The sequence below is a fragment of the Apodemus sylvaticus genome, chromosome 16, assembly GCF_947179515.1.
Source record: "Apodemus sylvaticus chromosome 16, mApoSyl1.1, whole genome shotgun sequence".
Taxonomy (NCBI): Eukaryota; Metazoa; Chordata; class Mammalia; order Rodentia; family Muridae; genus Apodemus; species Apodemus sylvaticus.
Window position 1 is genome coordinate 71,268,784 of NC_067487.1, and position 24,348 is coordinate 71,293,131.

At 36.6% G+C, this 24,348-nt stretch overlaps 1 protein-coding gene across 4 annotated transcripts in view; it reads left to right on the forward strand.

Moving 5' to 3' along the window:
* Positions 1-24,348, forward strand: part of Xrcc4 (X-ray repair cross complementing 4) — a 226,079-nt gene that overhangs the window by 29,320 nt on the left and 172,411 nt on the right. For all 4 annotated transcript variants that reach the window (XM_052159445.1, XM_052159444.1, XM_052159442.1 and 1 more), the window contains exon 3: positions 4,812-4,987. In XM_052159445.1, coding sequence (XP_052015405.1) covers positions 4,812-4,987 — 176 coding nt within the window. The remainder of the gene's footprint in view (positions 1-4,811; positions 4,988-24,348) is intronic.

A 24,348-nucleotide genomic window follows, 5' to 3' on the forward strand; every position in this document is an offset into this window, starting at 1 on the left:
TGAGAGTTCTTCTTGTTGTATTTTTCCTTTGACCAGCAAGAAGTGACCTTCCATGTCTCTTTTGATGACATTAGGTTGAAAGTCAATTTTATCTGTTATTAGAATAGCAACTCCAGCTTGTTTCCTGGGACCATTTGCTTGTAGAATTGTCTTCTAGCCTTTTATTCTAAGGTAGTTTTTGTCTTTGATACTGAGGTGTGTTTCCTGTATGCAGCAAAATGTATGGTCCTGTTTACGTAACCAGTCTGTTAGTCTATGTCTTTTTATTAGGGAATTGAGTCCATTGATGTTAAGAGATATTAAGGAGTAGTTATTACTTCCTATCATTTTTGATTTTAATTTTATACATGTGTGGTTATCTTCTTTTGGGTTTGATGAAAGAAGCTTAATATCCTGCCTTTTCCAGGGTATAGTTTCCCTTTTTGTAATGGTGTTTTCCCCCTATTATCCTTTGTAGGGCCAGGTTTGTGGAAAGATATTGTGTAAATTTGGTTTTGTAATGGAACATCTTGGTTTCTCCATCTATAGTAATTGAGAGTTTCGCTTGCTATAGTAGTCTCCGCTGGCATTTGTGTTCTCTTAGAGTCTGCATGAGCTCCGCCCAGGATCTTCTAGCTTTCATGGTCTCTGGTGAGAAGTCTGGTGTAATTCTGATAGGTCTTCCTTTATATGTTACTTGCCCTTTTTCTCTTACTGCCCTAAGTATTCTTTCTTTGTTTAGTACATTTGGGGTTTTGATTATTATGTGACAGGAGGTATTTCTGTTCTGGTCCAGTCTGTTTGGAATTCTGTAGCCTTCTTGTATATTTATGGGCATCTCTCTCTTTAGGTTAGGGAAGTTTTTTTCCATAATTTTTTTGAAGATATTTGCTGGCCCTTTAAGTTGTAAATCTTCACTCTCATCAATGCCTATAATCCTTAGATTTGGATTTCTCATTGTGTCCTGGATTTCCTGGATGTTTTGGGTTACAAGCTTTTTGCATTTTGCATTTTCTTTAACTGTTGAGTCCATGGTTTCTATGGTATCTTTGGCATCTGAGATTCTTTCTTCTATCTCTTGTATTCTGTTGTTGATATTTGCGTCTATGGTCACTGATTTCTTCCCAAGGTTTTCTATCTCCAAAGTTGTCTTCCTTTGTGCTTTCTTGTTGTTTCTACTTCTGTTTTTAGATCCTGGAAGTTTTTGCTCAGTTCTGTCATTTGCGTGTTTGTGTTTTCCTCTAATTCTTTAAGAGATTTTTGTGTTTCCTCTTTCATGACTTCTGTGTGATGATCAAAGTTCTCCTGTATTTCTTTAAGTGATTTTTGCGTTTCCTCCTTATTGGCTTTTGTATTCTCCTGAATTTCTTTCAATGATTTTTGTGTTTCCCTTGTAAGGGCTTCTAATTTTTGATCCATTTTCTCCTGAATTTCTTTAAGTATGTCCTTCATGTGTTCCTGTACCTGCATCATGACCAGTGAGTTTAAATCCAAATCTTGTTTTTCTGGAGTGATGGGGTATCCAGGACTTGCTATTGTTGGAGAATTGGGTTCAGATGCTGCCATAATGCCTTGGTTTCTGTTAGTAATGTTCCTACATTTGCCTTTAGCCATCTAGTTCTCCCTGGTGTTAGATGGTCTAATTGTCACTGGCTGGTGCTTCAACCTACTGTGGATCTTTAAGGTTATCTCTGCAACACTGGATGACTGGGTTTCCTCTGGCACAGATTACTGATATGCTGACTTCCTCTTTTGTGCCTTTGGAGCCCTGCTCAGTCTTGCCTCAAGCAATGTTATACTTAGATTGTCAAGGTCAACCAGGTGTTCTCTGACTGCTCTATTATGGAGTGAAGGTGGTGTGGTGGAGGTCACTCCCTCTGTTGATTCTCACATAGGACACAGGTCCTGAGATGGATTGGCTTGCAGATGAACCCCCTATGTGCTCAGTTCCTGAGTGCAGGCAGACCCCTGGAGATTTGCACCCCCACAAATCTAAAGCTCAGGGTGATCTGTACCTAGTGATGCTTTTCTGTCCTGGCAGGGAGTGACTATGGCCGCAGTGCTTCTCTCTTTCTCCTGCTCTCTGGGCAGGACACAGGCCCCATGCCTGGCGGGCTGCAGACAAACCGCCTATGTGCTCAGTTCTTTGGCGCAGGCAGACCCCTGGCGGTTTGCACTACCAAAGCTCAGGGTGATACAGTACCTAGTGACCCTTTTCTGTCCTGGCAGGGAGCGAATATCGTATTAAGTATTTTAAGATAGGTATACTATTTAATGAAATTAGCATACTTGTATGTCCTACAATTTTCATTGGCACTTTACTTGTATAAAAGTCTTTATCATGGCATTTTCATACAAATATACAATGAACTTTGATCATATGTACCTTCATTATATTTTTCCCCCTTTCTGATGTTTCTTTTGTCTCTTCTCCCCACACATTTTTAAATATAGATTTTACATATTAGAGAAAGCATGCAGTTTTTTTGTTTTCCTGTGTTTAACTTATCTCTCTTAATCATTTGCTCTCCTGTTTTTTTTTTGTTGTTGTTGTTTATTCTATTGTATATATTTACCATACTGTTGTAATCTACTCATTCACTGACATGCAGTCAGGCTGGTTCTTTTGTCTCTTGTTAATAGTAACTGCTGGATATGAAGGTATCCCTATTTTATACTCACTGATGCATTTGGATATTTACCTACGAGTACTTTAGGATGATCTATATTATTTGGATTTTTTGGGGGAAGTTCTATGCTGAATTCCCATGGGGATGAACTGATTTTATTATTATCAACAATGCTTAAAAGCTTTTTTTTTAAAATACATTTTTTAAATGTATTTGGTCACCTTCTTCCCAGCTACCTTTGTCTAGTTTCCATGATTCTCTCCAATCCACAGCCCCTCTCCTCTTATGGCCTTCAATATTCTTATTCTTATTCTTTTTTTTTTTTTTTTTTTTGGTTTTTCGAGACAGGGTTTCTCTGTGTAGCCCTGGCTGTCCTGGAACTCACTCTGTAGACCAGGCTGGCCTCGAACTCAGAAATCTGCCTGCCTCTGCCTCCCAAGTGCTGGGATTAAAGGCCTGCGCCACCACTGCCCGGCTATTCTTATTCTCATAATCAGTAATTTCTGGGGTCTAGTTAGTGCTCAGCCTGTGCGTGCTAGATTGTGGGGAAACTTAACTTGGGCACCTTCTGGTTTACTGCATCTTTACCAACTTTTTTGTTTTAAAAGAGCTATTCTGACTATGGAATGGAATTTAACTGTAGCTTTGATTTTAATTATTCCTTTGAGTAAGCATATCGATCATTTTCTTTCATTAGTTTGCTTGAGTACTGTTCAGTTCATTTGCACATTGATTTGGATATTATTTCAAAATTTGTTTTCCTTAGTCTACATATTTTATGGATACTAATTCCCCAAGAGATAATTTGCTTGCAAATGCTTTCTCTCATTATCCCAATTTTCCTGTACACTGTTTTTCAGTAGAGACTGTCTCACGTCAGATGTCCTAGTACCCTTCATTTCTGTCTTTCCACCTTTCCTTCATGGTGTTTCCTGAGGAAGGGTTATGTTGATGATGTACCAGCTGGGGCTGTGGACCCTACAGTCACTCATTCTTTGCAGTTTTACTGGTTGTGGATCTTGGTAGTAGCTGCTTCTTACTGCAAAACAAGATTGCTTTGATGAGTGCTGAGAACTATTCTTGTGTTTGAGAATAAGGAAAGGCATTTAACACTCTGTTAGAAGCTGTATTGATTTAGGGAAATGGCAGTAGTTGGTCCTACTTTAGGGTCTTTGTACTCTCTGAGGACACTCTGAATGTTATCTAGGCTTACAGTATCAAACTTCAGTTCCCTTCTGTTAAGTTCTCCTTAAGTCCAAGTAGGTGGCCACCAGTTATTCCCAAGATAAAGATTGTGCTGTTGTACCTTTGGGGCTATCTTGGCAAGCCAGTTATTGGCTTTGCCTTGCAGGGTTTATAGTTGTGTAGAAGTATTGATTACATTTGTGTTTTGTCTAGTTGGATAGCACATTCTGATAACTAGCCCTAAGAGAAAAAAATTCCTCCATGTCTGTACTAGTTCAGTTCTCCAGTCTTAGTTTGGAAGTGTGTGCTATGTTCCACAATAGCATCCTACTTGGAAATTGTAGAGCTATAGCTAAAGACATTGCGAATATCTAGAACTCTTCACCAATAATTGATTGTTTCCCTTTCCTGACACTGGGGTGTTTTTATTATTATTCCTGCTATTATTCCTGCTATTATTCCTAGCTATTATTCCTGCATATAGCATTATCACCCATGTGGCATAAATCTATAATACACACTCTCTCACTCTCCCCCACCTCTCTCTCTCTCTCTCTCTCTCTCTCTCTCTCTCTCTCTCTCTCTCTCACACACACACACACACACACACACACACACACAGACACATACACACACACACACATACATACACACACACAAAGTTCCTAATTCTGAGTACTTAGATTTGAGTACATAGTCTGCTATAACTGCAGAAGCTGGAAAGTAGTGGAGATTGGAGAGGAAGACAATGAGCTTAAGAGATAGAGTTGTAGGACACGGGTTTCCAAAGAGCAACGGAAAGAAGTATGGGTTGTTTAAGCAAGGGAGGGAATGTATTACAGGAGACGAAGGAAAGAGAGATAAGCAGCACTAAATGTAGTTGAAAAAACTACTGGGAAACATTTTGATTTTATTCTTTCAAATTTCTGTTGTTACATTGGTAAAGTAGTTATACCAGTTAAATACTATTTTGTAATAGAAACTTGATTTCATCACCTTAATTAATCCTTCCCATAGTTTCTGAATCAGAGATTTCCCAAGAAGCTGATGACATGGCTATGGAGAAAGGAAAATACGCTGATGAGCTGAGAAAGGCACTGGTGCCAGGGTCGGGAGCAGCTGGTCCATACAAGTTCATCTTCTCTAAGGAGTCTCGACATTTCTCCCTTGAGAAAGAACTGAAAGATGTGTCAGTAAGTAAACCTTTCCACAAGTTTGTTTTTATTGATAAATTTTGTTTCATATTTAAGTAGCAGGTCTATCATTCTTGGAACAACTCTGAAATAAATACCAAGAAATTCCTTGGGATTCTCGTTAGTATGCTTCAGTTTTATAAAGGAAATGGTATATGTAAGAAGTGTTTCTGGGAGGCTGTGTGTGTGTGCGGGTGTGTGTGTGGTGTGTGTGTGTGTGTGTGTGTATGTGTTTGTGTGTGTGTGTGCACCCTTGCACGCGCATGTCTGTGTGTGTGACATGTGTGATGGTCCGAGCCTCAGACATTCAGCCTTGTTAGCAAGCACCTTTACCCACCAAGCCATCACACCATCTCCCAATGTTTTCAAGTTTAAGTTCATGACATATTTCTTTTAACACACTGTGTAAAGTAAACACTAGGAAATGTATTTACTCATCAGCATTTAAAACACTTTAAGTGCTGTAGTTAATTATATGAGTGAACAAGAGTATTAGACTATTGCAGCCTGGCTTTCTCAAAATACATATGGAAACAATACAGAGCTTTAGAAAGAAAACATTAATTTTACCTTTATCTATTTAATAATTGATTTATTTTCTTTCTTCAAGTATATTTAGAATTTTATCTTATTATTATTTTAGTAAATTTTAATTTTTCATTTTGTGTTTGTGCTTTGCTTGGATATGTGTCTTTGTGAGGGAGTCAGATACCCTGCAACTGTAATTACAGACAATTGTGAGCTGCCTGCACTGTGGGTACTGGGAGTTGAACCTGGATACTTTCAGCTGTTAAATCATCTCTCCAGCCTTCTATAATTAAAATTTTAAAACAACATAGTTAAGTAGTAATAATATATTAATAATTAAGGAAACATTTTTATTGTCATACTTAACAAGAATAAAGTAGAAATTAATTTCTGTCTAAGCTTTTTAAAGATTGAATGCTTTCTAGACAAGCATATCTGCTTCTTGGCTCAATTTCTGCACCAATTCTGACTAAGGAGCTTGCTACTTTAAAAGTTTGTGCTTACTTTCTTTCTAGTCTACCTAAATTTAATAGGCATTAAATTTGCTTTTGCCTATGGTTTATTAATCATATGAGATCTACAACATAAGAAAGAGAGCTTTATTAGGTCCTTTTATAGTAACTAAGAAATTGGTTCTTGTTTGTCTGTTTTTTTTTTTTTTTTGCTTGTTTTATTTTTAGTTAAATCTTTTTTAATGCTTTTAAAGAATCTTTTAAATTCCTAGTTGTAAAGGAGATTTATCGATCTGAGACGTATTTGAAGAGATAAATAAAATTATTATTTTCAAATATGTTATTGTGGGGAATAATGTAGAATGGCTGCCTCTTGTAATTCCATTTATCAGGTCTAACATTTACATTCAATGTCAGTGCATGTTTTTATTATGTTGAGGTCATTCTCATAATAATTTAAAGTAGGTGAAGACTTTGACTGACACATTCAGTTTAGTATCAATTGTGTTCTTTTCTGTGGTACAAGCTCAATCAGATGATGTTAAATACCCTTACAAATACTGCCTGTTTCTTCTCATATTGTGAAGTGGATCAGGTCAAATGAAGAACAATGATATTTCCTATTCAGCAGACATTTATTTTAAGCAATTTGTGTTATTTCGTGATAACACATGACAAAGAACTGAGAAGCTTTTGGTACCTGTGATGTGGTGAACGGCTGGGGCTCAGCAGGTACACTGCTGGAGGGGTTGCCCTGGCTGCTGGCTTGTGCATCATGCTTTACTGATTCTGTGAGGAAAATCCTTTAATTCCTCATGACTTATGTCATTTACAGTTGTCTTGCTATAAATACATTATAGACCGGCAGTAATCCTACAATTTTTCTTGCTTTCTATCCTGAAATTAATCAGTCTTTATCAAAAACAAGTCCTTGAATATTATCTTTTTGACTGATTTTTACTAATGATAAAACAACATAAATATACTCAGGAATGCATAAGAGTGTGGAGACCCTGGACAAATTGCCTTCAACTATCACAGTGCAGTTTAGATGGCTGCTACTACGTTTATTCTTACACCCTGTTTATTGTTGATAAGTTTGCTCATGCCTGGATTGCTTGAGAGAGAATTTTGAATATTGAATTGAGGTAAAACTTTCTGTGCTGAGGTCAGCTTTCTAGATGCAGCTGAAACATTGGCAAGCTTATTCATTCAGACTTCCTTAGGAGTCTTACAGTATGCCATGTGTTCTGCAAACAGATTTTAGAGTGATACTATCTTATAAATTCATCTGCTAACAAAAATGTGCTGACAGTTGCACACATGGCGAAATGCTGTAAGGTTCATTGCACTTAGATGACCCAGAAATTGTGAAGGAGTTTGTAATGCTTTCCTTAATGACACAGATAACTGAAATTTGCCAAAAATGACTACTGAAACTCAGAAAGATAGGAAAGAATGTACAGATTCAACTCAGAAAGATGTACAAAATTTTGTTGTGTTTCTACATAATACTGTTCCCATGGCAAAGAGGCCTCTGTGAATCCCTAGTCCAGTTCCTTCTAGTCTGGCCCCCTGACAGGCACAGTTTGAAGCATTTTTTGCCATCTTCAAATCTTTCATGTGCCGAGTTGTGTTTTCAGGATCATTGCATGTCTTAAACATTTGGAATATACAAGTCATGTAAGGATTGTGTGAAATTTACAGTTTTGATTTTCCATTTAATAAAGGAAAATACTATTATCATTTTTATTTTAGAAGATCCATTTTTAAGAAAAAATATTCATATTATTTTTACTGAGTATTAGAATTTTCAGTTTCCAGTGTAAGCAGATACTTAGGTACATTACCTTGTTTGTTGATGTTCGGGTTTTAGGAAAGAATGGATTCACAGTTTTTATGAAATTAGCTCTGAATTTATAACTAATCCCTTGAATGTGTATATGTTCTGATTAGACTTTTTTTAGTAAAAGAAGGTATTTTCATTCACTTTAATACCCACTGCAATAAATATATGATCGTCTAGACACTAATACCGTTTCTCTCTAGTTTGAACCTCTGTCAAGCTTACCACGGAGAACTCTGTTGGTGACAGTAAGCTGATGTGCACTTCAGTGTGACCACTGGGTGCTGTTCATTCCTTTACCTTTACAAAACCTGTCTCTGCCAGATTATTGTTTCAACTTTTCATAGGTCATGCTGATTTTGTGGTAGATACTTGGTCTCTTGACACTGTATCTTTATAATATAATTCTCTTCTTATTTTGCTTTAACTGATTTAGTTTGGTAATAAATCATAGCTAAATTTTTATTTTATTCTTCTTTTATACAGATGACTGCAATTTCCCTCCCTCCACTCTTTCCAGGTTCCTTCCCCCACCTCCGTTCTCACCCACATATACTACTTCTCTGTTTCCCTTCAGAAAAGAATAGTTTTCTTGGCTAAACTAAATATGGCATAACAAATTATAATAAGACTATGTATAAACACTCATATTAAGGCTGGCCAAGGCAACTCAGTAGGGAGACAAGGGTCCCAATAGCAGGCATAAAAGTCAGACACCTCCTCTGTGCACTGTTGGGATACCCACAAGAATGCCAAGCTACACAATAACATGTCGGCAGACATAGATCTATGCAAACTCCAACATTGCTGCTTCAGTCTCTGTAAGCCCCTATGAGCCCTGTTTAATTGATTCTGTGGGCCACATTCTCCTGCTGTCCTAGACTCCTCTTGGCTTCTACTGTCCTTCCTCATCCTTTTTTGTGGGGTTCCCCAAGCTCTTCCTAATGTTTGGCTATTAGTTTCTTCATCTGCTCTCATCAGTTGCTGAATGAATCCTGTCAGATGGCAATTGGGCTATGCACTGATCTATGAGTGTTGCAGAATACCATTAAGAATCATTTTATTGACTTTCATTTGCCAGTTTTATTTGGTTCTATTTTAGGTCTCTGGGCTATCCAGTCTCGGATTGCTGACCATCATTGGTCAGCCACTCATACAAGTTCTATACCACTGTTGCCCCAGCACATCTTGTAAACAAGGACAAATTGTAGGTGAAAGGTTTTCTGGTTGAGTTTGTGTCTCAGACCCACCACTGGAAGCCTTGCCTGGTGTCAGAGAGTGCTGTTTCAGACTCTGTTTCTTCCATTACTATGAGTCCTTGCTAATGTCTGGTCCATAGATTCCAGGGAGCTTCCATAGTTTTCCATATTGCCTCCTTAATGTCCTCTATTTTCAGCCATATTTCCCTGTTCTCTGTTCTTTGACTCCCCAACCCCCACCTGAACCCTCCACATCCACCCCCAAGTCCACCCAGAAAAATCTAGGATGGAATGCCCTATGAACATACTTCCAAGAGTAGTGTTGCTGGGTGTTGACATGGAACGATTTCTAATCTTTTGAGAAACTGCCATATTGATTTCCATAGTGGCTCTACAAGTTTGCACTCCCTTTGGCAGTGGAGGGGTTTCCATTTGCTCCCCATCTGCATACCATGAGCTGTCACTTGTCCTTTTCATCTTAGCTATTCTGACAGGTGTAGATGGAATCTTATCTTACAAATAGTCAGGTCACGCATACATAACCTAAACATAAATACTGAACCTAACAGACATTAAAAACCAAATGGACCAAACAGATATGTATGGAACATTTCAGGCAAATGTATATGTATATATGTATAAATGTATACATTTATATTTATTTATTTATTTATTTATTTTTACTGTAACTTTAATATTTTTTTATTCGATATATTTTTTATTTACAATTCAAATGATTTCCCCTTTTCTAGCCCCCCCCACTCCCAGAAAGTCCCGTAAGCCCCCTTCCCTCCCCCTGTTGTCCCACCCACCACCCCTTCCCACTTCCCCGTTCTGGTTTTGCTGAATACTGCTTCACTGAGTCTTTCCAGAACAAGGGGCCACTCCTCCTTTCTTCTTGTACCTCATTTGATGTGTGGATTATGTTTTGGGTATTGCAGTTTTCTAGGTTAATAACCACTTATTAGTGAGTGCATACCATGATTCACCTTTTGAGTCTGGGTTACCTCACTTAGTATGATGTTCTCCAGCTCCATCCATTTGTCTAAGAATTTCATGAATTCATTGTTTCTAATGGCTGAATAGTACTCCATTGTGTAGATATACCACATTTTTTGCATCCACTCTTCTGTTGATGGATACCTGGGTTCTTTCCAGCTTCTGGCTATTATAAATAGGGCTGCTATGAACATAGTAGAGCATGTATCCTTATTACAGAGCAGCAGGATAACTGAAGAAGATCAAGGAAACAGAAATTGAAAATGAAGAAGTAGTATATTATGATATGATGTACACATAAGCAACAACAAAAATTCTACCAGGCCACTTGTACAGCTTATAAAAACCTTCACTGAAATAGCTACATACAAAATTAACTTAAAAAGTTCAGTAGCCCGCAGGGAGAACATTTTTAATTCTTTTGATTAATTGAGTGCAATTTACTGAGCAAAATGGGTTTAATGCTCACTATCTCATAGAAACCATAATAGCCTATAGGAATGTCAGTATAAATACCATTTTTTTGGGGGGGGGTAAAATAAAAGGTCCATTTTCAGAGTAGTTGTTTACAAGGCAGAAGTATATGATTAGAAGTGGAATTTCAGTAAGGAGTGATGGATTATTTAAATGATAAGAAATGTGATTTATACACAAAAACATCATGGACGGAATGAATAAAGGTGAGGGTGAACTTTACTTCATCCCATTTTTCCTATACAACTTGCACTATATATGTTTTTTTAAGGCTGTAGGAATAGATGGGCTTCCTTCATTGTCAAAAGATTGTTCATGTTGACTGCCATGTGCCAAATGAATCCAGAGATAATTTTGTAAACCATTGTCAATGATATTGACATTGTAGGTAATGTAATCAACTTAAGTAAGCAGTACATCAGATATTCCTTTCTTCATCTCATAAAACTATAATTTCTACTATTGGAACTTCCTATTGAGTACTTAATTATTCTAAAATCTGGATTATAGCTTTTGATTGGTTAGATTGGTCTAACGAAAATATCTTCTAATCATGTAAGTAAATATTTTTGTCCTCTTTTGTCTATACTTGGCATGGCAAAACAATACTGTTTTATATTATACAAGTGTCTTTTATCCCCCTTAAATGTTTCCTGACCCCCCCCCAATTATATTTTCCACTGACATTCTGAGAATTAACATGTACTATAATCAGTAAAGATAGCAAGATCATTTGGGGTCAGTACTATTGAGTCCTTCTAGTTTCCCCAAGATTTTGGCTTGATGGGTTATGTCATGGTATCTTTCCAAGTCATTACCTTATTCTTCCTTTTGGGACATGTCCTTTTAATGGGTATGCCATCTCTCCTGAGACTCTTCATTTTCAGGTGGTCTCCAGGATGCTGTCCTTGTCTGATGCATTGATGTAGGAGACATCTGAGTCTTCTTTCATTTTCTGGAAGGACACAACCATAACCTTTCCTGAATATTAGAAGAATATCTACCCCTTTCCCTTGATTGATTTCTAGATCTTTCATTTAATATATATTTTAGACTGTGCCTCCTTTATGCAAAATGTTTTGGGGCAGCAGAAGAAGCATTATCTTTTAAACTGAATAAAATTTACATAAGTGTGACTAAATGTACCACAATATACTGGTATTTAAGTAGGATTATATGCCTACCTTTATCTTTAAAGTTTGATTTTTAAATATGTGATGGCATCATTCCATAATTTCTTATCATATGAATTGTAAAGAATTCCAGTAACATGATTAATAGTTCATAAATTGCTTTTGTTAGGCAGGACGATTATTAAGTTTTAGTTGTAGTCACAGTCCTAGAAAGGAGAAGATATATACTAAATGATTACTAACATCTGAAGGTGTCACCCTAGTAAGCAGAAACAACAATCATATTAGAAAAAGTATTACACGAACATATTTGAAGCACCCCAATTCTGATAGATTAGTAATATTTGTTTGCTAATGGCATTAAAATTTTAACCCTTGCAGATTAATTCTACCAGTAGGCAGCAGTGGTGTGACAGTAGAATATGGACAGGGTCTAATGATTTGTCACAAGGTCAAGAAAATTCTAACAGTTCTGCAGTTTGATGAAGAAGTTCCTGAGATTGTTGAGCATCCTGAAAAGAAAGTGTTAGGATCAGAGGGAAGGCCAATAGTGACTATTAACTGATCTTACACGTTAGAATGAACATAACACGAGTTATGAGAAAAGGTTGAATTCATTTTCATATAGAAGTCTGATGGGAGAGAAATTATTGTAAAGTAACATTAGTATTTGGGCTGGGTTTATGTCTTGCTGTTTCTAAAAGAGAAAGAGTTTGAACACAGTATATAGAGTCAATTATAATAGCAAATCCTGAGAACTATCTATTAAAAGTTGATTGATTATGGCTAAGTCAGTCTTTTGAGCTATACCAGGGATTGATATAATGTATAAGACATATGAGGACATAGTAGCAAGTAAATCCTCTTCCTTTTGAAGAGGCATCAGTAAAAGCATTAAAAGCTATCTCTATAGAATTTTACCCATGAGTATCTTCAAAAAAAAATCTTAAAAAGAGATTTTTAGAATAATCATAATTTCTTGATCCCAAGTAATATGCTAATGCAACCTGCCAATTATTATCAGTATTGAAGAAATAATTGTCCTGTATTTTTAAAAGCACAGTGACTTCTGTAGGCTCTCTATCAATAAGTTATTTAAGATATGTCATTATCAAATCTATACTTTATTTTAAATAAGGGGTTACAGAACATTGTGGAGAATTATGACATACATAAATTTCTCTAATACTATTATAATGTTAATTTGTCAAATTCCAGTAGGTGATGTGGTAGAAGGAAGCATTAGTAAGTGATAAGGAAGTAAAGGATTAATTTACACAGCTACTGCTCTAGCTTCAGCAATATTTAATAAAGTAGTAACTTGCTTCTGTTTGGCTAATATATTTTTTATACAGTTTCACTGAGAGTCTCTGGGAAGTAAAGAACAGAGCTCTAAATCTTTAGTAGTAATTGATACATAGGGCATACCCAATTGACATAGTCAATACTTTTTTTATGACATCAAATTTATTGTTGAATAATAATATATCCTACATGATTATAAGGTGATACATTGTTTTTTAGACTTTTGCTTAAATTTCACTGTTTTAGTTTATTTACCATGAAAGTTAAGTACTTATATAACTATTTATTAGATGATCAGGTGAAAAGACCAAAACCATGGTAAACACAGCATTGTACTAGGTGCTTTTATGTATGTAATATTGTCATGTAATCTGCCTATTTTCAGCCTTTGTTGTAAAACTTTCCACTAATATTGGGTCACTGACTGTTTACTGTTTAAATTGGTAAACAATGTAAAATGTTCTTTATCATAAGAATATAAAGGGATAGAGAAAATGTCATCCTTTCAATCATATATAATAATGAAATGTCTTTGAGGAATCATATTAGTAACAGGAAGTCCTGTCTGTAAGGCTCCCCATTGTTTTCATAGTAGAATTTATGTCCCCTGAGATTATTTATCAGATGAAATATATTCTTTGCCTTTTATGAATTACAAAAATATGGAAATTCCAAGGATTGACTTGCTACTATGTCTTTGTTGCAGTTGTTACTGTATTAGAATAGCCAAAAGTTGGAAAGAACTCAGATGTCCCTCAACAGAGGAATGGTGGTAAAGAAAATGTGGTACATTTACACAGTGGACTACTACTTAGCTATTAAAATCAATGAATTCATGAAATTCTTAGGCAAATGGATGGATCTAGAAAATGTCATCCTGACTGAGGTAATCCAATCACATAAGAACAAACATGTTATGCACTCACTGATAAGTGGATAAGCCCAGAAGTTTGGAATACCCATGATATAATTCACTGACTGCATGAAGCTCAAGAAGAAGGAAGACCAAAGTATGGGTGCTTCGATCCTTCTTAGACGGGGTAACAAAATACTCATGGGAGGAAATACAGAGACAAAGTTTGGAGAAAAGACTGAAGGAAAGGCCATCGAAGGACTGCCCTACCTGGGGACCTAACCCGTATAAAGTCACCAAAGGCAGACACTGTTTTAGATGCTAAGAAGTGCATGCTGGCAGCAGCCTGATATAGCTGTCTTCTGAGAGGCTCTGCCAGAGTCTGTCAAATACAGAGGTGGATGCTCTCAGCCAACGATTTGCATGGTGTTTCTAATGGAAGAGTTATATAAAGGACTGAAGGAGCTGAAAGGGTTTGTAACCCTATAAGAATAACAACAATATCAACCAACCAGACCACCAGAGCTCCCGGGGAACTAAGCCACCAACCAATAGGTATACATTGAGGGACCCATGGCTCCAACTACATATGTAGCTGAGGATGGCCTTGTTGGGCATCAGTGGGAGAAGAGGCCCCTGGTCCTGTTAAGGCTAGATGCCCCAGTGTAGGGGAGTGCGAGGGTGGAGAGACGAGAGTGGTTAGGTGGTTGGAAGAATACCCTCATAGAAGCAGGGGTAGGATAAATTTTTTTTTTTTGGTGGGGTGACACTGGGAAATGGGATAACATTTGAAATGTAAATAAAGAAATATCCAGTTTAAAAAAATGAAAAAAAATAAAAGAAGTTGGATCTGTTTTAATTTTCTTCCACTTAGGGGCCATTGGTCAATCCACAGTGGATTGTCAGATTCCTATTGTAGTCTAAAGACTGTTTGGATGGCTCCTAATCAGTGACCCCAATTAGGAGACTGATTTTGCGTTTTTGTATTGTAATCATCAGATGGTATGTTAGTAGTAGTGGTATAGTACTACTTTCATTTGTTGTAAGTTATCTCCTCTCCAAAGACTATATGAAAGTCCTTAGATAATACAGGTTTCTTAGTGCCAGAGTACATATTTTTGCCAGTCCAGATGAAGAAATTAGTACTTTTTAAAGAGTCCTGTTAGGCTCCAACACCTTGTAAAGGGGTGAGGGTCCCTCTAGACATAGACCAGAGTAGATGCTATTGTTCTTGATTAATAACAGGCTGATTTGCTTTAGTTTCTAAAATTCCTGTAAATGAACAACTTTCAGTGTTAAGGTCTTACTGGGCAGAAACAGGTTTTGCATTCCTCCCCTGAAGGAACATGGTGTGCTTAACACTCCAGATTCCTCTCTGGTCCATGATTGGGAGAATCAAGACCTCTATGCTCTCTGTACCAAGAGCTACATGAAATGGTGGACATCATGTAATTTCCCTCAGAGAAACTGTTCATTTAAACATTCTAACAAATCCCCAGTTTGTGTAAATATTTCTCTATGAGTTTGCTTGCTAAGTTTGACCTTTTATGACAAGTGTCTCTTAAATGCATAGATTTAGATAGATACCAGTGACAGAATACTTTATTTTGTGTTTAATTTCTTTACTTTGTTCTCAGCATTCAGGCATGCTGTTAAGGTAATAATATGAGAAATTGCTCTATTCTTTTTTTAACATAAGCACTTACTACTGTCAACCTGCCTCTTAGAATTGCCTTTATTGTGTCCTATATCTTTGGGTCTATGGTATATTAATTTTTTTCCATTTAAGAAAGTCTTTAATTTCTCCCTTAATTTCTGTCTTGACCCAATTTTTCTTTTTAGTTAGTAGAGAGCATTCCAGTTTCTAAGACTTGGTAAATGGCTACACCAGCTTCTTCTTGATCCCCTTTGTTGGCATATCTTACCATCGTTTTACTCTGAGGTGATTTTTCTCCTTGATGTGAAGGTGTGTTTCTTAGATGCAGCAGAAGGATAGATTCTGTCTCGAATATAGCCTGTTAGTCTGTGCTTATTTTTTATTGGGGAATTGAGATCCCTTGTAGTGGGTAGTAATGAAAAGTACCACCCGCTAGGCCTCTGCACCAATTCCCGGCATGTCCAGCTCAGGGCTACTCTCTTTCGCTGCCATGCCCCTTTCCCAGCTAATGCTCACATCCCAGCTGTGTTTTCTCTCCTCTATAGACTCTGTAAATGGTGTGAGTCACAGGCTTCTGCTCAGCACCCACTCCTTCCAAGTATCCGGTAAAGCATGAGTCTTAAACTTGGATAGTTCACCAAATATATTCATGTATAAGAAACTCCCAATTTCATAATGCTAATTTACAGTGATAACGCCTTATCAATATTTTTAACCTCTCCAAAATACCAGAAATACGTCTGAAGCCATTTGGAGATCCGCATCTCCTTCCCTCCTCTGTAGGCTCCTGCGGTCCACCAAGCCTCTCTCCTTCCCTCCTCCTTAGGCTCCTGCGGTCCCCCAAGCCTCTCTCCTTCGCTCCTCCTCCTCCCTTCCTTCCAATCACTGTCCTCTCCCTGCTTCAGTGGGAATGGTTAGGAAATATCTTTAAACAACCACTGGTGCTGAGTTATCAGTGATTTGTGTTTCTTGGGTCTCACTATTGTGTTGCTGCAGAGTGAATTTTTTCCTCCCTGTTTGGATTTGCTGTTCTGGGATTATTTACTCCTTGTGGGTTTTTTGTTTGTTTTTGCTTTTGTTTTTTGGGAGGTATGGAAGACGGTTGTGGTTAACCTCCTCAGATTGAGGTTTTCCTTCTAATGCCTTCTGCAGTACTGAATTTGTAGATAGCTACTGCATAAATTTGTTTCGTGATGGAATTACTTTATTTCCCCATGTATTGTAACTGACTGTTTTTCTGGGTCTTGTAGGTCTTATGTGATCTTTTCCCCGTATGCGTTTATTATCCTCACCTTGATTTGTATGTTTACTGCTATTATTATTACGTGTCATGCTTAATTCCCCTCCCCATTCCTCCCATCTAGTCGCTGTTCTAAAAGCTTCTTGGACCTTGGTAGCTACTTCCTTCTTTAGGTTTGGGAAATTTTTTTTCTATAATTTTTAAAAGTATTTTATGTACATTTATCCTGGGTTTCTTCTCCTTCCTTTATTTCTATTAGTCATTGGGTTGGTTTTTAAATTGGTCCTAGATTTTTGGATGTTTTCTGCTTGGATTTTCTTAGATTTTACTACTGCTATTATTACCACTGCTGCTGCTGCTGCTGCTGCTACTACTACTACTTCATCATTTTCTTCTTCTTCTTCTTCTTCTTCTTCTTCTTCTTCTTCTTCTTCTTCTTCTTCTTCTTCTTCTTCTTCTTCTTCTTCTCCTCCTCCTCCTCCTCCTCCTCCTCCTCCTCCTCCTCCTCCTCCTCCTCCTCCTCCTCCTCCTCCTCTTCCTCCTCCTTCTTCTTCTTCTTCCCCTCCTTTTCTTCCTCCCCTCCTCTTTCTCCTCCCCTCCTCATTCAGTGCCTGAGAATCTCTTTTTCATCTCTTGTAGTCTGTCGCTGGGGCTTGCACCTGAGATTCCCATTTGAGTTCCCAGTTTTTCTTTTTTTCTTTTTTTGATTGATTTCATTTATAGTTTATGTCTTGAACATTTTTCATTTCATTCCAACAGTTTGTGTTTTCACAGATTTTATTAGTAGATTTGTCTATATCCTTTTATGGTTCTTGAGCATATTCCTAATAGCTGTGTTGATGTTGATATGTTGTGCTTCAGCTCTTCTGCAGTTCTCAGTGCCTACTGTGCTAGGGTTGTTGGGCTCTAGTCGAGATGTATTATCTTGGGTGATATTTATTTTGTTTTTACACCAGAGTTTAGGCATCTGGGCTAGGGCTCTTCATACTTCTTGGTGATGATATCTGGTCTCCTTGGTTTTGGTTGCCCTCTCTCTTAGAATAGAGTCAGTGCTGTGTGTTTCCTTATAGGGAATGCATCTGAGATTCTGCCAGGTGTGGCTTCCAGGGGTCCTGGATATAATGAGTTTTTACATATTGGAAGCTGATACTGAGGAATGGAATAGGTTGGCATGGTTGAGAGTCTCCACAGAAGGGAGGAATGTTGGGTGAGACACTCTCATCTACACAGACCCCTGGGAATAGGGGCAGAGGAAGGAGAGGCCCCTGCAAATAGTGTGTGATACAGCATCAGGGTATGATTAAGGGACTGGAATTGGAGGATACCAGGGAGAGAAATGTTCCCAGCCAGATTCCCTTGCTGCCTTGGGGGGCTGTTTCCCAGTGAGTTTCTGTGTGAGTTGACAGCTAAGACAAAAGGACCAGGTATTTCAAGAAGGCTCATTTTCTGTCCAGTATGGCATGTGCTTTCAGAGAGTGCCTAGTTCCCTGGGTGGCTTGAAGGGTTGGTTTTTAGGGAGTGCCATATTATCATTTCTACATGGTTCCTATATATGTGGATATGTTTGAATTAGTCCATGAGTAGTTCTTTTTGATATTTCTTGAAATAAGGCAACTTTCCACTTTATGTGGCATTTTGTTCATAGATAACCAGGCTTAACACGTTTTCTTCAAATGACTAAGTTTAAAAGCAGGACACTTTAGTTTGGGTTTTTTGGGAAATTTAGTAAATATATATAAAATATATGTCATTACATGTTATATTTTACTATGCTAACTTTAGTAATTATAGTTAACAGTAAAACAAATATATAATTAATTCAACCCAAAAAAGACCCAAATAATGCTAACATTTTAAATTATACTTATCGGTCTTCTTCCCATCTTTTGAAGCAGTAATCAAAGAAACCTGTTTTGAATCTATATGATAGCCCATTCCTTTGGGTTTGGGATACTGAGAACAGAACACATTGTTTCTTCTTACTATTTAAGTAACAGTTTGTTTAGCATAGTGTGCTTTAAGCCAGCTGTGACATCAGAACGGGCCACCCACAGAGAGGAGCCAGGGAATTAGTGAGCTTTGGCTAAACTGCTGCCACCTAAACAAATATTGCCATTCTGTGATTTAGTGCTTGCCCTAAGTGGCTACTAAGGAGTGAATCTTTTTAAGTGCATGAGCTACTGAGATAGAACAAGTAATAAATGGTGAAACTAATTTGGTGCAAATTTGAAGTCTGCTAATTAAAATTTTGAATGATGGTCCCATTATAATACTTACTTTAATCTTATTTCTTATGTTGTAATTATTTTAAACAATATTTAAATATATGTTAGTGCTATTTAATCATTCATAATTTATTTCTTCAAAATTATCTCTATAGTTTAGCTCTAGTGGAATTTCAGAATATGAAAAAGGCATTAGCAATTCTCTTAGATATCCTTAAATTGTAAATATTCATAACACCCAAAATAAAGTGTCTTACTTTCATAGAGTTTTCTTGGTGTTTAAAGCTTCTTAAACATAATAGAAAGGTGACGATTTGAACTATATTTATTTTGGGGGTCAGGTGATACATTGTTTTAATAGCAGAGGGCATTTGGAATACATAGTGTTTCCCAGGTAATATAATGAATTATTCAATTAAGGAAAAATTCCTGCTCACTGCTGAAATGATGAGTCAATTGTTTCAGAAAATATAGGTGCAGTGAGACAACATTACATGATGTTCAATTTCTACCACATTGACTGCTTGCTGCAAGATCAACATAAAGACTGAACACATGGTCATATACACACATATGAATATATAAACACCAACACATACATTTACATATGCACATATGCTCATATATACATATGCACATATAATCACATATACATGTATACATATAGGTGCAGACACACATACACACTTAGAATAGCACATATATTTTCACAAATATTTACCCACTCAAAGATGAATTGTTTTTTAAAATTTCATATCCTTTCTTTATTTGTTTTATTGATATTTATTTATTAGTTTTTTAAAGGATATTTTGGAATCAGTGATAAAAACACTTAAGATTAGTCTGTGAACAGTATAATATTATATAAATCACAGTAATCATGGTATCCCTTATATCTCATTATCTGAGTTTTTAATAAAAAATACATCCTAAACTATTGGAAATTTATTCTTTATTCTTTCTCCTGGTTTTGAATGCATAAGGTTTCTTTAGTTTTTAGTTCACTAAGTCTGGAATTTTTATCTCCATAATAAAGATTATCAACTATTCAGAAAAGTCTATTTTTGTGTAATTTATAGTCTCCTACTGAATAGGAATTTGTAGGGTTGTGGTATTTAACTTATGAGATTTAGATCTTTAAGATAACATTTCAATACAAGATTTATTTCAAATGTAGATTAAGTTGGAACTAGCATTATTATAGAAACATAAGAATACTTCATGTTTTAAATTTTTTTCTTATTTGTGGTCCTCAAAATTTTCAGTTGTTACATTACAGTTTTATTAAGCTTATTATCAGAAATAGTCTCCAATAGTTTGTTTGTTTATATTTAATTCCAGAATGAAGAATCACTGTTAACTGGCCTATACTGGAGTGATTTAAAATCTCAACCAGAAAGTAATTCCACAAATGATCTTAAAGTTTTTCCTAACCTATCAAAATATATATCTACAACACTGTAAAAACTATAAGAATAAACAAGATTGAAAAGTAATTACTAGTAATTACTTGTAATTTCGAAATATAATATATTTAAAAACCTTCATATAATTTGCATGTGATATTCATTTTTGTAACAGGAACTATATTGTTTTTGGGGGTCTAGAAAAGGGGAAATAGTTTGAAATGTAAATAAAAAATATATTGAATAAAAAAAAAAGAAAAAAAAGGAAAAATGGACGGGGGGTGGTGGGGTGGGGAGGAGGTGGAAGTGTGTCGGGTAGAGGGGCATATACATTGAAGCAGGGGGTGAGAGGAGGGGTAGGGAATCAAAAAAATAACAATTTCTTTACAAACGACTTTAATAAGGATACTTTATTTAACCCTGCCATTTTTACTTATTTTTCTATTGGTTTAAATAATAATAATGATAATAATAATGATAATGATAATAATAATAATAACAGTCAAATCTTAGTGATTTAAAAATACATATGAGTTAAATGTAATAAGTGTAAGATATTTGTGAAATGAATACATATATATTGAGAGGGGAGAGGAGACAAAGGAAAGAAAGAAAGAGAAGGAGAGAGAGAGAGAGAGAGAGAGAGAGAGAGAGAGAGAGAGAGAGAGAGAGAGAACGAGAACTTAACTCTTCCATTCTGGGATTTGTGGATGGTCATCTTTAAATGAAAACACTATATTTTTTTGAAATGAGGTATTAACTAATCATTTAGTGAGGGATTTAGATACATAGATTCTTCAGGGAATGTAGCATGCATTTTTGCTTTTTGAATAGCAAACATCCTTGAAAAATATCTGATATTTATCAAAGCGGTTCTGCTGTCAACACAAGTCTGATCGCTGTAGGATTTGCTTCAGAGCTTTGTCTGGACCAGTTCTCCAGATAAGGGACTGGCTTCCCATGCATTCCTGCTTCATCCCTTGTCAGCTCCACTGTAAAGGCTTTCTCTCGGAGTTATTACTAAATTGAGGCATTCACCTTTATACTTATCCTCAGAGTTATACCTGACAGTGTCAGCAGGATCCTTTAGTTGTATATGAAGGATAAAAATATCTCATGAGAATTATTTATGTAGTGTTTATCCTTCTAAGGAGTTCCTTCAGAAGACCTGACCCTAGTCTTTGACCTTGTGGTATTTTTCTTTTCCTTTTTCTTTTCTTCCCCCACCCCTATTCTGAGTAATCGAGTCTTCACAGGACCAATGGCCTCTCCTCTCACTGATGTCTGAAATGGCCATCTCCTGCTACATATGTAGCTGGAGCCATGGGTCCCTCCATATGTACTCTTTGGTTGGTAGTTTACTCCCTGGGAGCTCTGGAGGTACTGGTTGGTACATACTATAGTTCCTCCTGCAGGGCTGCAAACAGCTTCAGCAACTTGGGTCCTCTTTCCAGATGCTCCATTGGGACCCTGTACTCATTCTATTGGCTGGCTGTGAGCCATGGGTGTTTTGATCCACTCTCCAATAAGGATCAAAGCATCCACACTTTGGTCTTCTTTCATCTTGAGCTTCATGTGGTCCGTGAATTGTATCTTTGGTATTCTGAGCTTTTGTGCTAATATCCACTTAACAGCAAGTGTATACTGTGTGTGCTCTTTTGTGATTGGGTTACCTCACCCAGGATATTTTCTAGCTCCATACATTTGCCTAAGGATTTCATGAATTCATTGCTTTTAATAGCTGAGTAGCACTCCAGTGTGTAAATGTACCACATTTTCTGTATCCCTCCCTTCCTCTGTTGTGGGACGCTGGTTTTTTTTTTTTCCCCAGCTTCTGGCTATTATAAATAAGGGTGCTATGAACATGGTGGAGCATGTGTCCTTATTACCTGTCGGAGCATCTTCTGGGTATATGCCCAGGAGTGGTATAGCTGGGTCTTCAGGTAATAAGTCATCCAATTTTCTGAGGAACTGCCAAACTGATTTCCAGAGGGATTTTACCAGCTTGCAATTCCACCGACAATAGAGGAGTGTTCCTCTTTCTCCACATCCTCTCCAGCATTTGAATTCAATGAGAGTTGCTGGGAAGAAGGAGGGAGAAAAGGGGAGGTACAGAGGAGGGAGGCAGGGAGGATGAGAAGTCAGAATAAATTTATGTGATACATATGGGAAGAGATAATAAGAATATAAAATACCTTAATTAAAAGGGAGAGAATATTATTAATTTTTAATCTTCATAGAATTAAGTTAAAGTCTAGTGTTCATTGTTTTCCACCTCACTCTCCATTTTGGCAGAGATGCTTACAGACTGGATATATGGAATGGGAGCTACCACAGTTGTGTGGTTTTCAATGATGGCTTCTGGTGCTTCAACAGTTTATGTGGAGCTTGCTGTAGATGTGACAGAAAGTCAACTATAAACTGTGGGAGCCAGGAATAGTAGAGGATGTTTATAATTTAGTATGTCTTGTGGAAGATAGGTCCTAGTGCAGGCTGCTACAGAGGCTAATTGAGGCCCAAGCAGAAAGCCTCAATGGACTGGTTAGCCTCCACATGTGAGGAGCACAACAGGGCCTGAAACCGTGAAGGACTGTTAAAATGTCATGAGGAACACTTAGACCAAGCAGCCAGCCATCGCTCTAGTTTCCTCTGCGCTCCTATCAAACATCTCAAATGTCAGCTCCTAACATTAAACAAAACACTTGAAGGAAGATGGAGGAATCTTGAGGATCAAATGACATAATTTGATCCTCATAATTAACAATGGAATTGTTAATTCCTTTGCTCAGATGCATTGATATTATTTTTTTGATATCGCAATTGAAAGAAAGATGTTCAAAGAAAGAGAAAGAAAGAGAGAAAGAAAGAAAGAAAGAGAGAAAAAGAAAGAAATAAAGAAAAGAAAGAAAGAAAGAAAGAGAGAAAGAAAGAAAGAAACAAAGAAAGAAACAAAGAAAGAAAGAAAGAAAGGAAGACTCTCAGATACTGGTTGGTGGTGGGGTGTGTCTCTCAGTCCTGTGTTTCTGAGTGACGAGAGTACACTGAGCCCGGTGTACACAGCTGACATTCACATTTACTCTTCAATCTAAGTTGATAACTACATATTGGCAGACATCAAGGAAGTCCTTTAGGAGTGATGTATCTAGATTTTCATCAGTATATAATAGGCTCATATAAACAAATCCCCAAAGATAGAATAACGTTTTAATAGCCTCTAACACTTTCAGATGAATTAGATAAATGTGTACTGGTGAAGCAAACTTTACTGTCCAGTAACTTTTTAAGGAAAAATAAAAGATAAATGCTAGTGATCTTAATTGTACAGACACACACACACACACACACACACACACACACACACACCATCAACAGCAAAAAGTGTTGTTTGAAAAAATGATCATTTTTAATATGTGATTATTGCATTATTTAAAACATTTACTGTTAATTTGAAATGTGTTATATAGTCTATTAGTTATTTAACAGAATATACATAGAAGTAGATGTCATATTACCCGGCTAATGTTTAGTCAGTGTATTTTGGAAATGCCTTTCTCACCATGGTTCCACTTGATATCTCACACTTCCTAATGCTAATGGTTGTTTGAGATTTTTCTCTTTTGTTATATCTGCTTTACCTTTATTATTTTTTTTAATATTTGAAATTATAATATATTTATATCATTTCTCCCATCCCTCTCCTCCCTCCAATATTACCTGTAGAATTTGGAGTTTAGGAAACAGAGTGTGTCTGGGAAAATATAAAATTATTAAATAAAAAATTATAAAAATAAATACAAAACTTTTCCATAATATACTAATTCACAAAAATGAGCTGTTGTTATTTTTGCCTAAGAGGTTTATCTTTAAACCTCTTCATAAGAGAGTTCATTTCCTTTCTTTAATAGTTGATTGTAACTGCACTACCCATGTGAGCAGTTTGATGGGGAACATGAACTTTGAGTTCAGTGGGGATGACTGACAGAATTCTTACAAAGAACTTATACATCATTGAATGTTTAGTTACAATGTCTTCAGTGAAACAAT